Raw genomic sequence first — 14,039 nt, 5'->3', positions numbered from 1 at the left:
GAATGACTAGAAGTGCTTCTTAACCTCTCCAAACTCGTATCAGATTATGACACTGAATTTGCAATCCAAGCCTGCTCTGCTGTCATCCCAGTCAGTGCTGCTCCTCAGCATGTCACAGATTCATCAGATCAGAAATGATCTGCACTTCAGTATCTGGGGATGCCCAGCACACACAGCTCCTCCTAATAAGCTCTTGGAACAGGGAGACAGCGAGACAGAGCGCAGAGCACTCGAGAGGCAAGAGCTGAAATTATTCTCTTGCCCTCCCTGCATTTAAAGTCACGCCAGAGGGTTGCCCCGCCTGTGCCAGAGCCCAGAGCCCAGAGCCCGAGTCACCGTGCAGGGCTCCGTGCCATGCCTGGCATTAGTCACCCACCGTGGGTGCTCCACAGAGCTGCCTGCCTGCAGCTGCCCTTCAGATAAACACCAGCAGCCAGAATTAACCTGTGCTTCATCCTGGGATTAGCTGGGACACAGGCTGTGCTGGCAAGGGGGGTGAAGGGACAGACATACTGAGGGGTTTTAAAAACAAACAATTCCTCATCAGAAATGAAACCCAATTATGACGAAAGTCGAGTATGGAACTGGAAAAACCGACCTTCCCAGATCTGTGCAACACAGCCTGCTTTGTCAGTAACATCTGCCATGCCCATATTGCTACCATAACAGGCAATGCTGAGGGCACAAAACCTCTTTCATTTCTACATATGAAATAACATTAGGTTTCTTCTCACCAAGAGAGGCTTCACACCAGCATCAACAATTCTCCCTGTGGCAGCATTATTCTACCTCAAGCACACATTCCTACCAAATGCCACCACTCAGAGATAACAGCTAGCAAGAAAAGCAGTGTCTTCACTTTTGCTTTCCTTAACCATTAGTAAAGGAATAGGCAGACATTTTCAAAAATCATTCTGGTCTCGACAGAACTTTGGAAGGGGCAACTTATGGAAGAAAAATACAAAATCATTTCTATGCCTTCTTCTAGCTCTATTTGGATCAATATAAGCAGTAGTTTCATTATGATTGAATAAACAATTTATCCAATGAAAAAAATCTGGGGCTTTCAGAATTGATTCCACAAGACCAAATTAACATTAAATACAGAGTCTCTTAAAAAACATGGGTCTGGAAAATATATCTGCACCATCTGTAGACTAGAATGACAACAATGGGAACATGTTCCTTACAGAGAGCAGGGTGGAGCAGGCATTATTTGCTGGAACGTGAATAACACCACAAAGACACGTTTAATACAGGCTTCTTTCCTAGGCAAACGCTGCAATCAGATCTATGGCCATAGTGCTTTTATAAGACAGACTTTCAGGGCTGTTATTATAAGAGATAAATGAAGGGAAATGGACACTTCCAGCTCATGAAGCAGTGCTTGCTTTTCAAAGCATTGTTTGCATTTTTCAAATCATTAAAAGGGAAGGAAACCAAGCAGAAGCTAAGAACAGCTCATTTGGAATTCAAGCGGATTCTCTCCCCGCTGAGGAATTTCAGCCGTGCACTGGGAGAAAGGTTGGCTGGGGGAGGGAGTCGGGCTCGGCAGCACCAGGGCAAGGCCCCGCTCCTCACAGAAGCTGCTGGAAAGCCGCTCTCATCCTCAGCTGCTCTCACAGATCCACGAGCTATAAATACAGCTCTCCAGCTGGTGTTCTTGGAGAACAGCACGCCAGCAGGCTCTGCAGCAGCAGGAGGCAGCCGAAGCAGACTGCTCTCCCTGGCTGAAGAGCTCACCCAGAGCCATTCCCGGACCTGCACGGCCAATGGGTTACCTGGGAATGTCCCAGAGCACAGGCAGCGTGTCAGGGCTGTGTGTGGGGCTGGGCCAGTGCTCCAGCTCAGTTCTGGGCTCATGGTTTCTGCCTCAAGGCAGGAAAAACAGTATCTCCCTTCACTTCTCTGACTTGACATCACCAAGAGCCAAACTGGGCCTCTCCTAAGACCATTCTGACCTTCAGACACATGGCAGCAACACACTGAGAGAACACCACGGAGCACTGGAATCTTGGGGAGCCAGGTCTTTTTCAGCCCACTACTTAAGTCAGTTTGGTCAGTTCTTAACAGTGCATGTCTCTGGAAGAATTTGTGTAGTGAATTAAAATATCCAATTCTTAAAGTATTTCTTATTAACAATTTACATTCTCTTTACTTCTACTTGCATACTAAAATGTGGCAGTTTATTTAAGCATTGGATAAAAAGAATCCCCTCTGGAGGCCTAGTTCTGTGTCAGTGAGCACTAATTCTGAAGGGGAAGCATTCCACATGGAGAATCACCACTGACAGAAACTACTCAGGGTTTATTAGTAATACCCCTCTGCTATGGTTCCATACCACCTTCATAACATAATGTAGTCTAACTGCATTTAACATCAGCTGGAACACCCTAGTCATCATCCCACAGTCTCACTCCAGAACCAGCATTTGCATCTCTAGCATTTAAAGATGATTAAATGTTCATCTTCCCCCAGCTCCCCAAAGTCATCCTCTACATTTTTTTAACAGTGCAGAATTAACACTTCAAGCTATTTTTATTCAATCATGAGAAAGGCTTTAGAAGGAAAATCAAGCACCAAAAAAAATCCACATTTTTATTTCTTCTCCAAAGAAATATTCCAGGCATGTACAAAACATATGAGCTGTCAATACTGCAGGGCATTCAGAGACAGTGACTAAGACAGACTTGTGGACACAGAAATCCCTAATGCCCCAAAACACAGAGAACTCTAATGCTCATCTTGGTAAGAGGACAGTCATCAGAAGAGTTTGGGTAACCTCTGCTATTGTGACCTCTTGGACTTGTCTTTCAAACCTCAACCACAAGAGGATTCAGGCATCCTCCATGTGACACCATCTATCTCCCCACAAACAGCCTGGTTTGATAACACACCCACCATGAACACAGGGCAGTATTTCCATATTGACAAGCATTCATCTAGCTTGCACCACTAACAGGGATTTACAGACCAGAGAAACCAGGCAAGGGGTGAAGTGACATTCCTGCAATGCTGTTTATTTGCCCAAGACAGCCTCATCACGAAAGATACCAGTAGAAAACACTAGAAACACTTAGGAGAAAAATAAACCAAACAAGCAAACCAAGAACACCAGGCTGTATGCTTTAAGAACCAATGCTTTTTGGTAGGCACAAGGCATCAGAAAGGCAATATGCTTATTTTTTGAGATGTCTAAAATTGTTTTCATAAGAGATTGAGAGTCAAAAGTATATCAATAAAAGAGACAGGTGAATTATTGATGAGGTTACCTTATACTATGAACCTTTCAATAGTTTTGACTTTTGTATTACATTTCAAGTACTAGTAATGTAGGCAAATATGCAATAAATCAAAAGCCTTTAAAGTTCAGTCCTGCTTTCCCACCCATTTCTAATTTGCCCCAGAACAACTGCATAAAGCAGCACATATCTTAAAAGAAAAGAAGAAAAGGAAAGAAAAAGCCAAAAAAAAGGAGAAATTAAAATTAGATGTTTCTGTATTAGGTTTTTTGGGTTGTTTTTTGTTTTTAATTTAAACACTTAAGTCTAGGTCTGAAGTTTATACACCTTAGGGAGAAAAAAAAAAACCCTAAACAACAAAACAATTAGAAGAAATACACTTTTTTCCCCTACAACCTCTCCAAATTAACTCCAGAATGTCTTACCAAGGTTTTGTGATGCCAAGGATGCCTGGATGAGAAGCTGACATATGTCCACAGCAGCAGATGGGATTATTGTCACTGGCAGATGGGACCACTCCACTAGGCCTATTTTTATTAAACATCCAATACCTTCAGCAGCCACAGAGGAACCTGCCAGCATTACTGAAACACAGAACTATTGCTGAGCTAAAATCCCCACAGGTAATTTTCAGTGCCATGGGAGGATCCAGGTGCACTCAGCCCTTCCAAGCTAACCTGGGCTGTGCAGGGGCACCTTTGCACTGGGGTCCTTCACACAAGAATCACAGATGAGCTGTACTTTGAGAACTTTGGTTTGCTCTGTCACTTGCACGTACAAGATGCTAAACCCTATTTTCATTCATCTAGTGCACAATTAATTGCACAGACATATTCCAAGTAGGGTACTTCCTTACTTCCTTGTTTTATTTGTTTCATGCTTTACACACATATTTAGATTTTTTAAAGAAAAAGCCTGCTGGGCTCTTTGCTAGTGTTTAGTACCTCAATGCTGTCTTGTGGCTTGAATCTCTGCTTCAATTTCATTCGTTTTTATTTATGCATTATTTACAAGCATTTACAGGCCAGATTATCAAATCACTTCCACCAAAAAAGATGCAAAACAAACAAACCAACCAACCAAAAAACCAAACCAAAACAAAAAATCCCTCAAACAAACAAAAGCTAAACCAGAAAAAGCACAATGCTCAGGGAGTCTTTAGGCACAGAACAGCTTCTTTTTTCAGCTCAATAACCCAAGGCAGCAGCTGCCAAGGTTGTTTATATTTGTTATGTTTGAAAAGCCTGTACAAGAATGAGCACAAGAACTACTGACACACAAAACACTCTTAGATCTATAGCTCAGCTTTCATGTATTACACTGCAGAATCTTTTTCCCACTCAGTACAAAAACTGTCATAAATTAACTGGACAGGAATAAGTAATTAATACATTGTGGGCAAGATGCATTGGTGTGATCCTTTCTGAAAAAAAAAAACTGGAAAAAGCAGGAATTAAAGAGAAAACTTATTCAATCAAGATATGCAGAAAACCATGACCTATACTTTAATTATTAATTTCAAAAAGCCACTTTGAGTTTGGACATGACAAGCCACCTATTCAGTAATTTAAAGAATGTACTCTTCAGATAAGAACTCCAAATGAAAGCATCCTTTCAGCCAACTGAATTCACTTGCTTAGCAGGTGCTTTTGAAAACAAAGTTTATGTTTCTTAGGATGATTTCTAAGTTATAATTATTTATAAAGAAGGCCTTTTCTGAAATGAATCCCACTCAGTTACTGTTTTGATGGAGTTTTTTAATTCCTAATTTGATGGTGGCATTACCTCTTCTTTGGAAAGTATTTTGCATTCCCAAGTTAACATAAATAGCAGAATTTTACAGCTCCTGCCGTGTCCTGTCTCTAAGATTCTTCCATTACCTTCTCTTCCCCTACCCCCCTTCTCCCCTGTCCACTGAAGAACTCCTGGCAGTATCATTCAAATGGATCCCATCTGCAAATAGGTATGATCTGAGCAGCACTGGCCTTCTGCCAGATTGCAGCCCCTTCATGCACTCAGCACACGTGACTGCAGCTCAACTGCACAACCTCAGTTTTGAAACGTGCATTTAAGACAAAGACTGACAATTTAAGTGCAAAATGCATAATAGCAGAGCAGAAAAAAAACCAAACAAAAAATATGTTCAAGTATTGATTTCAAAATTTCCATATTTTGCATCCTTCCAGAAGAAAAACATAAGTCCTAATTACTCACAGTAAGTGTCCTTAATATTATGGGTTAAAGATCTTCGTACAAATTCTCTTTTTCTGAGATTAAGGCATACCTAGAACTGTATTCGGCTGCATTGTCATTTTTAAACAGTGAAAAATGATAGAAACAGACCTACTGTGGATCTGGATTAAAGGTCTTGATCTCCTAGGAGGAAATGACATTAAAGCCAGATAGGGTAACAAGTAAATTCTGCAGGAGTGCACAAGCAAATTATGTTGTTTTGCTTCTAAGGCAAAGAACTGTGCAACAAAATTGAGCATAAGCTTTCTAACCCAGAGGGACGTTTTGCTTTGCTGGCAAGCACCCTGTGAATGACAGGCAATCCCCAAAGCCATAAACAGCCAAATTCACACAAAAACTGTCCAACAAAAAGGGCAGCATGTCAGGCAACAATCCTGGTGGCATTCTGACTTCAAGAAACTACTTCATTATGTATGTCAAAAAACACTCCTTTTTCACACATTCATCTAAAATTATTTATTTATAAAGTACACCTGTCATACTCTTTATTATCTGTATCTTTGCACAGTTTTCCTTAACACAATCCTGAGCACTTTGCCTCAGTTTCACTGTAATGCAGTAGTCTCTGCCAATACATTTACAAAACTCAGACTTGGACAAAGTTTAAATGCAGGATTTGCAGAATAGCTTGGTCAATCAATACATACAGAATTAAAGTTCAAGTAACTGTCAAAATCCCTTCTTAGCTATCAGACTTCACACTGTCTCATCAATCCGGTGTCACGACAGTCCATTAGGCTTTAATTCCGAGATAAGGGAACTTTAACTGCCTTGGAGGCTTAAAATAGTCACTACTCAGTGTATCACCATCCTCTCAGGTTTGCCTCCTGTCAACTTGATCAGTGCACAAGTGAAAAAATAACCTTCTCAGAGGCAAGATATCTAGACCTTGATCACTTCACTGGCACATCTGAAAGTGTGAAGCAGGAACTCCTTAGTCTAGAATTACTACTAAATTCCCTTTCTTTTCAAATTGCTGCATCAGATATGAGTCTCAGATACACTAATTTCACTTCATGCGCTCAGCTTTTAGTCAGCAAGTTCAGACCTTAATAATGAGGAGTTCAATAATGTAACTGTGAGGGTGCAAAAATCCAAGCATCATGAAAATGAAAGAATCTTTGGCAGAACAGCAGTTATGCCCCCCAGATCTAACACATAACCTAAAAGCACACCAGCTAAGGAATTTCAGATGGAAGTTATGTGTGCTGGACAACTTGGTTAGGAAGATTCTTTGGAGAGAAGATTTCTGCTGGTTTTTTCCCCCACCAAACAATGCCTTATTCATATCCTTTATTATACAATCCTCTTCTGTTCAAACTACTCCTCTGTCCACTGCTTTCTTGTATTTCTGCTCTAAGAGGGAAATACAGGGAAAAAATATCCCACAGAATGTAACAATGTTTAACTGTCACAAGGGATGATTCCTTTCCACAGTCTGTAATGTCTCCATGACTTAAACCTGACCATCTGTCACGTCACCAGCCTGACCAGAGCCACAGCATCCAAATACAAGGCTGCACATTAGAGCACTTCAGAGTATAAAACATGGCAAAAGAAGTCATTTCTGTGAAGACATTTCCAATTAGATATATCTGAAGTATTTTTCTCCTCTGGAAGGCTGATGCAGTTTGTTGGAGACTCACTGTAGTGCAGCTCTAGTGTTCAGAAACAGAACCAGTGTCTGGCCCAGGCCACAGCTGCAGCTCAGCCAAACAATCTGCCAGACACTGACTGCTGTGCCACAAACAAGGTGCTTCCACAGGCTCCTGCAATTCAAACACCTTAAACACCTAAAATGACTGCTGTGATGACTGCAGCAAAAAAAGCTGTTACAGAGGTTCCCAGTGGTGCTGCTGGAGCCCAGAGCTTGCTGGCATTTCCATAACAAATGTCCTCTAATGAAGTTTACAGTTCTTGCATTCTACACTGCATTCAATGATGGGATACAAGCACCTGTTCTACATGAGATGACTTCAAACCCCTCCCACCCCTACCTTAAATGGAAGTTTTGAAATCCAATCACAAAAAAGCTCCTTTGGGTAGTATTGCACATAAGGTCTAAAGATAAGAACTTTCTGCACTAAAAACAAGCTCTCTTCTCTATGACACCTCTCTTCCAATGAAACCATAAACACTATATAATTTCAGTGACCACAACCAGGATTTAAATTCCATTGCAGAAGCACAAGCAGGCTGACGTACAACCTTGGCTAAAAAAAAAGGGAGAGGCCTGTATGAAACCTCCTTTGTGTTAACAGGCATGAGTAAACACTCAAGTAATCAGACAGCAAAATAACTCAGTGCTCTTGGAGTGCTGCTTTCTTCAGCTGCAGACAAGATGGCTCTACTTGATTACCTAAAAATGAAAAAGTGCCCCATGAAGAGCAGTTTACGGGCAGAGCTGTTGGCCTGCAGATGAGGAGCGACACTCCCTCAAGTGCTGTCAATACTGCCTTGACCTCAAGTATGAAAAACAACCAACCCAACAACCAAAAAAGGTGTGCCCACACACAGTTTCCCACAGAACAGTGTTCTCCAAATTACACTCACAACAATTATATAGGAAGCTTAACCCTTCTAATTGGTTAGAAAAGAAGATGATTCTACGTAGTCTGTTATTTTGCTGTCGTTTAGACATCTGCTCTGGAAACATAAAACTTGATACCCTTTTCATCTCAGCTTTCTCACCCAAATGATGTTCTTAACCAAAAGCACACAGTGCAGAATAAGCACACCAAAAACCAAAGCACCAGATGCAAGCAGAACCTATACTCTCACAGTTATCATGTGGTGGTGTGCAATGTATCCCTCTATCTGTCTACCCACATGATGTTCCCAAACATTGAAGTCACAAAAAGGTTTTCACTTTTGTATTCCAATCCTTCTGTAGAATTTTCAAATCAGCAGAAGCAAACACCATGAACAACTCCATAAAAATCAAGATATCTGTGATTTAGACTTTCTAGTCACATTCAGAGATAATCTAGTTTGTAATGACAGCCTTCGAAAAGCAGAATAACTAAAAGATTAATTCTAGATGATACAAAGATACAGTTCTCAGTCTGACAGAAGAAAATATTTAAGTCAAATATTTTAGTTTGGGAACAGAGAAAGACTCCCTTACAAGATTAAATTACACTTACTGGTGGAATTGCCTTGCATCTGGATGATACATTTGGACTCCTTGCTGGTTTCGCGGGAGTTGAAGGGCCGGACACGAACAGCCACCTTCACTGAAGCCCCCGACATCCTGGCTGCTGGCAGCACACTCAAGGAATGGAAAGTGATCAAGAGCCTTTCAAGTTATCCTTCCTGTTGCTGTTTTCTAAGGAGAAAAATATCATTTAGTTATTTACAGCTATTGTGTTCACGATGTTGATAAAATTAGCAAGGTTCAAAGTTACTTCATAAATGCAATTTCTGCTTTGCAGATCACCCTCCCTTACCCCCAAAAGGTGTCACTTCAAAGCCAGAACTGGAAATACATTTATCAGCACCTGTTCACTGTCTCCCTAGTCAAAAGTTTCTGTCACCTGAAGCAGTTCTTTTGAAGTGTACAAATATTTGGTTTTCATACAATTTCATACATTTCTTTTCTGGAAGAAAACCAATACTTGGTTTTCTTCCAGAAAGTAAGGATGCCAATACCAAAATAAATATCTGGTTACAACATGTGTTAGGCTTAACCTAACAAAGATAATTTTAGCAGTAAAGACACAGCTACTTAAATTTCATCATGAGGCAATGACCATGTACCCCATACCCAGGCTCTCACACTGCCAATCCTTGCTGCCACAATGTTTTAGCAATAATATTAAAACTAACTCAAGTGTCATGGGCCACAGCACACTGACTTTCAATAGATATTACTCCAGAGAAAAAGGTGTACCCTTAAAGAAGCCCTTGCAGTCCTGGGAAAGTCCTCTCCTGGAAGGAAATAACAACTCATCAACTACTTGTGTATCTGCTGATTAAAGGACACACTGTAAGGAAGAGGACGAATCAAGAATTGTTACCTTCAGGGTAAATATTACTATCTATGTTCAGGCAAATGCCCACCATTAAATTCATCTCCACTATCAAAATACTTGTTCAAATCCTATCACACCTAAATGATGGAGCACTTTTGTTGGAGGGAACTATCCCTGACACCCACTATCCAAACTTCAAGGCATGTCTGAGACAGTGCTGGAATGCAGGTTTACAAAAGATTGGTTTGTTTGTATTGGTGTCAACCAGCCTTTTCCATTAGAGAAAGGTTTTCAGTCAGCCCACTACTGAGCAGTCCAGCTTCCTGCCACAGAACACAGTCAGTACTGAGTCTAACAGCCCCAAAAAGCAACAAGATTCAAAGATTAAATCCTACTAAAAAGCCCCTACCCTTGGCTAGGAAAGGTTCCATGGCAGACATACAGAACATGGATGACTATAGTGAGAAAACATTATTTATGTGTGATTTATCCTTATATCCTAAATATCTGCTATGGCCACTGCTGAAGGGAGGATGCAGAGCTGGACTGATCCTTGGTCTGACTCGATGCAGGCATTTCTATCTGGAACCTGACTTACCCTGGGCAGAACTCAACTCTGCTCAGCCATGCACCCAGGATTCCTGACATCCTCTCTGGTTATCAACACAGCACGGATCTGGTGAAGTGCTCATTTCAGGGTTGTGATCACAGAAGTACAAAAATTACTAGCAGGTCTAAAGCAGAAGCATTTCAGCTCTAAAGTAAGTTCCACACCTGGTAAAAGTACTTATACATGCTTAATTCAAGTTATGACACATTTTCCCACAGTACAAGAAGTCTTTAATAAAAGTGCAAAACTTCATTAATGCCATCACATGGTGAAGGCAGAAATTAAATTACTCCCCCAAGTAGAAGCAATTTAAAGTATTCCTTATTTTCAAAGGTACCTGAGGTATCTCATCAGACTAGAAGAATGTCTTTAGGAGCAAGCCAACTGAATCTCAATGTCATTGGTACAGCAAACTGGTTGAACAATGATTAATGACACAGCCACACCACCAGCTCGGGGTCAGTATGGAATTTTAAAAAGCTTCACTAAAATCCTGAACATAGAATAGAGCAGAAAAGTACTGGGAATGAATTCACACGATGTTCTGGGGCGTTCTACAGACTGCTCCTCTCCCTCCTGCACAGAGGCGCTTGCTTTTGTGTGGAACAAAGTATCAAACACAGAGCTTTGTTACCGACTTCTGCCCCCAGAATGCAGCCCGTGGCTTTGGCTCTCCCTCCCTCCCCGGCCCCTTGCACCTTTCCCGAGCCCTCCCAGCACAGCCAAGTGACAGGCTAATCCCAACACAACCCACAGCTATTACTCAACTGACCTGACACCGCTGCTGGAAACAGCAATGTCACTGTGCACGGCCACGCAGCAGCCTCTTTATGAAACACTCTTTAACAATCTGTCAGGTGCAAAACGTCCACTTTTTGTCAAGTTCACAGTGACACAATTTACTCTGTCCCGTGTGTTCTTAGAATACTGTTTATGAAATGTAGGGGGCTTATCTTCCCTTCTTACTGTGGAGTACCACAAAGAATTTTTTTCTGATGTTTTCATAAAAACACCTCTCAGAACACTGCATTCATTTCTGCAGATATATCTGGGAAGCTGACAAACAGAGGGTGGGATGAAAGAATCATCTACTTTTATATATATATATATATATGTACCTCTTAACATCATATGCACAACAAGAAAGCACGAAAATCACATTTCCAGAGACTCCATATGCACTAGCTAAATGACAGACTTGTTTGAAACACAATTGTGAAGAGATTCTCAAACAGCAGATCACAAAATCACCTGCAACATGAAAATTTACCTGCTGGACTTCTGCAGTTACCAATTTTTCCCAACCCTAACTTCTGTGCTGACGGAAAATTAAATGTGGTATAATTTTAAATCTCTTTTGTTCTCAACTCTGCTATTTTTCATAGCTGAAGTAAGCAAAACACCTACTCATATTTGCACATGGATTTCAGATGTTTTAAATATCAATTCACTGTGCAGGATTTAATTTTCATTAGTAAGAAAGTTGACCAAAACCAATATAATTTGCCAAGCTTTCCATACATTTAAGCTGTTGGGGGTTTGAGGGGCTTTTCCACTTACCAGTTATCTTAACTGGTCATAGCAATTTATAAAAGTAGCATTTCCCTCATCACACAGAATGGTAAAATGAGGCAAAATGAGCCCCAAGTTACACAGCATCACAGATAATAGACTGCAACTGGTTTTTCAGGGCTCACATTTACCAGTAGTACCACTTCCTACTACTACAAAATGCTGACTACAGAGTGGAAACATAACTTGAAAAGAGAAAACCAAAATATGCAATCCAGTTTGTGGTACAGATTTAGAAGAACAATATTCTTAAAAGATGACTTTTTTTTAATGTTCATTATAGGCTTGGAGGCTGCCATCCATGCTAGAATGAATCATCTCCCTGATGTTTTGGAAGGAATCTACTAGCTGTGTCTCTTTTAACGTTCAGCCTGCAAGAATCCAGTCATGAACCAAGGAGGGAACTGCGTGTGTGTCTCTGAGGTGATCTACCACTGGCTCCAAAACAGGTGGTACATGACATTTGAGTTGTTTAGTGATCTTCATCAGCAAAAAGCAAATCCTACATCCTAGTTTTACACCTATTTGAAACTAAAGACACTCACTCTGTAAGTCCTACAGTGCGATTTTAATATTAAAAGGTGTCATTAAAAGAAATCATGTAAATATCTTGTCTGTTTACTGGTATTCAAGCTGACAAACCCAATTGTGTTGATGAATCACCCTTCACAGGCTCAACTAGATCTGGGCTTTCCCAAAAATATCTGAATAAACATTAAGACTTGAATACTTGGATGTATCTGAAAGTTTTGGCAAGCCAGTTTTTATGCAATGTCAAAACAAAAACACATTGCTGTTTATTTAAGTAAAGTTATAAGCAGAGCAGGGATTTAGATTCAAATTATTATTTATACATGCAGAGAAGTCTGCAGCAAACTCGAAGTGGTTACAAAACAATGTCCAAAATCTATATCTCTGCATTCAACAAAAAATCCACCCAAACCCACCACATATCACAAACAAAGAAGAATCACTTTTTATTTAAGAGAACCAGTCATACACCAGATAACTGTGTCATAGCTGCATATCACAGAATGTGCTAACTTTGAAACAAAAAAATGGCTTGTAACTTAATCGGTGCAAGAGCTCTGAAGAAATAAAACAAGGACAGAGATTAGCACACGGAAAGTTGGCAAAACAGCTGCTTGGGGCAGCAGGCGTATCTGAACAAGGGGCCCCAGCAGAGCCAATTTTAGGTGCCGCATGAAGCTCGGGCAGTGCTGACAGTGTGATCCCTCAGCTGAACTCACACACACGCTCTGCTATATCTGGACCAGGTGGAGATGCCAGATCGAACAGTGCTGCAGAACTTGGCGGGGCACTGAAACCCGATCACATGCACACATGGCTATTTACCAACACTGGATTGTGCAACAGCAAAAAGAACTGAGCTCAGAAGGAGCTGGAAGCGAACAGAAATATCGTTTAGAATTGAGAATTTGGTATGAACGTATTTACATTCCGGAAGGCAGACATAAATTCATCATCTGCCGCTGGCGGGTTCTCCAGCGCGGGCGCTGCCCCCATTGCGGCGGCGGCCCCAGCGCCGGGCCCGCTCCGCCGCCCCCCGCCCGGGCACGGGCACTGCCGGCTCACCGTGCCAACATGGCTGCCCGGGCCGCGCCGAGCCGAGCCGGGCCGGGCCGGGCCGAGCCGGGAGCCGCTGCCGCACCCCGCACCGCCTCCCGGGCCGGCGCTGCCGCCCCCGCCCCATCCGAGCCGCAGAGGGGAGCAGGGCGGCGGAACGCGGCATCCAGCCCATGGGAAAGCGGGGGAGCGGCCGCCCCAGGAAAAAGGAAGGAGAGAGAGGAAGGGAAGGAAGAAAGGGAAGGGAGGGAGGGAAGCGTCCCGGGGGACGAGGAGATGGCATCGGGCAGATGGCAAGGCCGAGCGGGGCCCCACGCCCTTGCGCCGCTGCCCTGACAGCTCCAAGGTATCCAGTGCTATGCATCCATCCATCCATCCACCCATCCGTCCGTCCATCCCCCCCCGCTCCCGGCCTCAGCCCTTCGCGGGGCCCCTCAGATGCGCACGGCAGCATCGCCGCCTCCCCCTCCGCATTACGGCATCAGCCCCCCACCCCCGCCCCGCTCCGGCCCCGCCAGCGCGGCCCCCTCAGCGCAGCCCCCTCAGCGCCCCCTCACCTGGCGCGGGGTGTCCGCGGGACGCGGGCGGTGCGGCGTCAGCAGCCGGCGGGGCAGCGCAGCGACAAAAACCCGGCCATCCCCATCGCCGCCTCCACCGAGGCCTGGAGACCTCCCCGCTGCCGGGAACGGAGCGGGAAGGGCGAGGGAGGGAACGGAGGGAGGGGAGAAGGGGAGGGAGGAGAGCGAGGCCGGCCGGGAGGAACGGGCGCCGCGCTCGCCCCAGCGCCGCTCCCGCACTGCC

The 14,039-nt window shown here is 43.1% G+C and overlaps 1 protein-coding gene across 10 annotated transcripts in view; it reads right to left on the bottom strand.

The window, feature by feature from the left end:
* KIF1B (kinesin family member 1B) overlaps positions 1 to 14,039 on the bottom strand; it is a 77,604-nt gene extending 63,565 nt beyond the window's left edge. For 5 of the 10 annotated variants that reach the window (XM_063176937.1, XM_063176938.1, XM_063176931.1 and 2 more), the window contains exons 1-2: positions 13,796 to 14,038; positions 8,642 to 8,823 (exon numbers count right to left, since the gene is read on the bottom strand). In XM_063176937.1, coding sequence (XP_063033007.1) covers positions 8,642 to 8,747 — 106 coding nt within the window. In that variant the 5' untranslated portion in view covers positions 8,748 to 8,823; positions 13,796 to 14,038. Of the gene's footprint in view, positions 1 to 8,641; positions 8,824 to 13,795 lie in introns of all 10 variants that reach the window. The other 5 variants (XM_063176930.1, XM_063176933.1, XM_063176932.1 and 2 more) reach the window with 2 other exon arrangements.

The sequence above is a fragment of the Melospiza melodia genome, chromosome 26, assembly GCF_035770615.1.
Source record: "Melospiza melodia melodia isolate bMelMel2 chromosome 26, bMelMel2.pri, whole genome shotgun sequence".
NCBI lineage: Eukaryota > Metazoa > Chordata > Aves > Passeriformes > Passerellidae > Melospiza > Melospiza melodia.
The sequence above is the reverse complement of the archived record's forward strand: the minus strand, read 5'-3'. Positions and strand labels throughout refer to the sequence as shown.